Source organism: Opisthorchis viverrini (assembly GCF_000715545.1).
Source record: "Opisthorchis viverrini unplaced genomic scaffold opera_v5_589, whole genome shotgun sequence".
Lineage (NCBI taxonomy): Eukaryota > Metazoa > Platyhelminthes > Trematoda > Opisthorchiida > Opisthorchiidae > Opisthorchis > Opisthorchis viverrini.
The window spans coordinates 90,176-94,081 of record NW_008752253.1 but is presented as its reverse complement, the minus strand read 5'-3'; the positions used below and the strand labels follow the sequence as shown (position 1 = coordinate 94,081).

Here is a 3,906-nt window from a genome sequence, read left to right as displayed (position 1 = left end):
TCAGTCGATGAAGGCCTACATCGGCTAAACGCTTTTTGAGTAGAGTCACGGGCTACTTGCATACAAAAATCGCGAAGTGAACAATAATAAACCAAGCGCGTAACCAAACTTTGTTCCCAAGCTTGGTTCTGTTTCAATGGTCAACGCCGCTTTCAAACTATATGTGTCTGACACTATGACTGCTATTTCAAGAGATCCATGCAAGAATCAGCCAGAAATTTACGCTACTTACTTCCCATATTTGAAGGAAGAACATCTTTAAACATAGAGCCTGAGTTGCAAGATTCCATGTAGAGCACCAATTTGTTGAACTTTTTCTTTGAATGCATGTAGGCGAGGGTATCGTTCAACTCGATGGCATACAGCTGTCGCAAGACAAGAAGAAAAATTCTCGTGAGCTCGAAATGAGTCACTCGATGAGTCGGCCACCAGTTATGTGGATACCTTGGTTGAGGAATGAACCACGTTATGTCCTGACTTAGTGCGGGTGAATCATGCTGTTGGTTGGTCGCTCGTGGCCGAACGGTTACACGTTGCATCTATCGAGCGCACCACTGATTATTCCCAACAAGGATGGAACAGTTTTGCTTTGCTTCTCGGTTTTCCATCACAGACTGGCTTCTCATACATAACCACAAAACTTCATACTATTGAAGATTCGTGCTGTCGCTCTAGAAGCGAGGAGCAGCGTGTTGTCTTGTCAGGAAGAATTTGGCTGACGCGTTCTGCGCGTCATCCACGCCTCACTACCGACCAAATTCTTTGTTTATGGTATCTACGTTTGCTCAGCAGTCTGAATGGATCAACCGCAAAATCGTGTGAGTCAAACGACCTTAAATTTCACAAAAAAATCTGTGACGTTATCAGTTATAGCACATCGAGGAGGCCTAACAAACTTGAATTCCTGGAGATATCACTCTTAAGAGTGACGTATGAACATGGTAGCTTGTGTTTCATTTTTCGGTTGATGTGTAGAACAGCTTAACTATGAACTCCCTTTTAGAAAGACGTACCGATTTCACTGCACCAACATGTTTACGTAAGCCTTTTCAATCCGTTTCCTATTTAGCTTCCAATTAAAAAAAACTGCGTGGTAAATCCGTGTTTACCAATATTAATTAAACTTACATATTCTCCTAGGAGGCCAATATAAGAACTCCCACCATGGCCAGAGTAGAAGATAAACACGTTGTCATCAGGACCGCTGTTAGTAGGCAGAAAGTTTAAGGTGGTCTTGAAGAGTAGCTCATTGGGTGGCGCTGTCGCGCAAAGGAAAGCACAACAAACAACCCGCGGAAATGTAAGAATGGCGAACACGTAGTTTGGAATATTGATTTATATACACTGCTTGATATAATTAGTAGCTAAATTAACATCCCCTAGACTGCTATTTGCAAATTCGATTCTTCAGACGTCTGTTGGTTAACACTTGTATCACGGGATGTAGCAGCACTTATGGTTTTGAATTCATAAAAGTCTTTGGAAGCTGTTTTCCACTGTAGCTAGTGTTAACATCTTTTCTTTCAAACAGTCACATTCAGGTCATTCAGAAACACGCATTTGTTAGCAGGGTTAAATCTGTTACACAAAAGATCTACATAATGCATACACTAATGACGGAAAATATTACAACCAACTTGAGGCGAACCTTTCCAGCACCTTCTTCTCGTTGGCTTCATGTTTCTTATCGCCTTTCAGCACTTTCATGAAGTTATCCCGTGTGACATCCTAAAACGGATGAAAATGCATGACCAATTATTCGGGTGACAATGGAGTACTTCACACCCAGTCTATTCACAGTAACTATACATTTGGAATCTAACAAATAATTGAAATTTACGGTCTGTCCTCCAGCTTCACTCATATTATTGTCACGATGGTCGCTGTATGCTGATAGCTGAAGAATTCAATTTTTGCAGTGTCATTTATTTCATCTTTTTTTTACACGGTGAACTAATGCAATTGATTGCGCGCGCCGGAAACACGGGCTTACTTTTCCACGGTAATCAATTACCACACCTTTGTAGACATCTCGGTGATTGTAGTGATTGAACACTTGTCCTTTAAACGGATTCCTGGAATTAAAGAATGAAAAGAGGCGGTGGGTCTTTTGAGAGAATTTACATGTGGGTCGAATATAAAGATATGAACGGCTCATCAGTGCAGCTGGAATTTGGTTCCCGGGTTTCTTTAGGAATAAATTTTCACGACAACGCGTGCAACTTCTGTCACACATTCGACTGGGTGTGACTAATAATCCTTTACGCAGAAATAATTAAGGTATCCTCCAATGATCCCCGTAGAGTGTACAACAAAGAAAATTACAAATTTGGTGGGAAAATATAATCCGTTTGGGTAACTTCCCATTCAGAGATTTTCCTCCCATTCGGCTGCATTTCAAAATGTTTAGCTTATTAGATTGTTTGATTACTGTTTGCTCCACCTCGATAGCCGTTTGATGTACTAAACTATTTAGATAGCAGTGTGAGTACGTTCAGTTTAGTCATTAATAAAACGAGGACATATCATCCTCCTCCTCATCATCATCCTAATCATCATCATTTTCCTGATCACCCTCATCCTGTTCATCATCATCCTGATCACCAGAATCATCGTCGACATCGTCATTTCGATCATCATCATTATCATCATCATCATCATCATCATCATCATCATCATCGTCATCATCATGATCCTGATCATCGTCATCATCATTATCATCACCATCCAGATCATCTACACCATGCTGATCATCATCAACTTCATCATCAACATCATCATCGTTATCACTCTGATCATCACCATCATCATCAACATTATCATCCTGGTCATCATATGAAGCATCATCATCATCCTTCTCCTGATCATCGCTATCATCATCCTGATCAACACTGGCATCATCATCGTCATCGTCATCTTCATCATCAACTTCATCATCATCATTATCATCATCCGGATCAAAATCGTCATCATCATGAACATCAACATCATCAGCATCATCATCATCTTCATCATCAACTTCATCGTCATCATTATCATCATCATCCTTATCATCATGCTCATCATCATCCTGAACATCACCATCATCATCATCCTCACCAGCCTACTCATCATCATCCAGATCATCATCATCTTCACCATAATCTTCATCGTTATTATTATCATCAGCATCCGGATCAAAATCATCATCATCATCCTGAACATCGCCACCATCATCATCATCATCATCCGGATCATCATCATCATCATCATCATCATCATCATCATCATCAGCATCATCTTCAGCACTCAAACGACATCCATACTTCAAGGTGATTCATTTCAGACTACATATCATTATCATCATCGTCACCATCATGAATATCATCAACATGTGCTGCATGCATCAGGGTTCTATGCCGTCTACAGTCTTAAAAGCGCATCAAACAAAGGAAATCTGATATGACAGCAAAACCATGAGACGTGTTATATCCAAACAACGAATCGCGCTTTGGCAATCTATTTGATAACATATAGCGAAAATTGTACGCGATATTTACCTGGGATTGTTTGCAATATCATCGTAGGCGAGAGTAATTATATTCTCCGGTGGAACCTTGTTTTTACGCACGACTTGATACGCGTGGTAAACGTCCGCCTGAATGAGAACACAATGACAGGGAATTATGGATGATTTGAGGCAGAGTGTTGCATGTAGGCTAAAGGAGGTAAGCAGAGTGTGTAAAATAATCCATATTTGGTGGAGTATCAGTATTTCAAACAGTATTCGTATGCATTCCAATTACAGGAAGCATGATTCTACTCTGGAAGGGCTTGTGTGCACCCAAGTTCCGCATGCAGTCAAGTGTCCGAACAACGAACTGCTCATCGAAGCTCTACAATCTTGGTATCCCTTGGCTTAGCAAT

General features: G+C 40.6%; 1 protein-coding gene across 1 annotated transcript in view; it reads right to left on the bottom strand.

Annotated features, from left to right (window-relative positions):
- Positions 1-3,906, bottom strand: part of T265_11804 (hypothetical protein) — a gene marked incomplete at both ends in the record, with an annotated part of 34,452 nt that overhangs the window by 21,802 nt on the left and 8,744 nt on the right. The window contains 5 exons of the mRNA XM_009178569.1: positions 233-365; positions 1,129-1,204; positions 1,649-1,728; positions 1,994-2,075; positions 3,540-3,637. Coding sequence (XP_009176833.1) covers positions 233-365; positions 1,129-1,204; positions 1,649-1,728; positions 1,994-2,075; positions 3,540-3,637 — 469 coding nt within the window. The remainder of the gene's footprint in view (positions 1-232; positions 366-1,128; positions 1,205-1,648; positions 1,729-1,993; positions 2,076-3,539; positions 3,638-3,906) is intronic.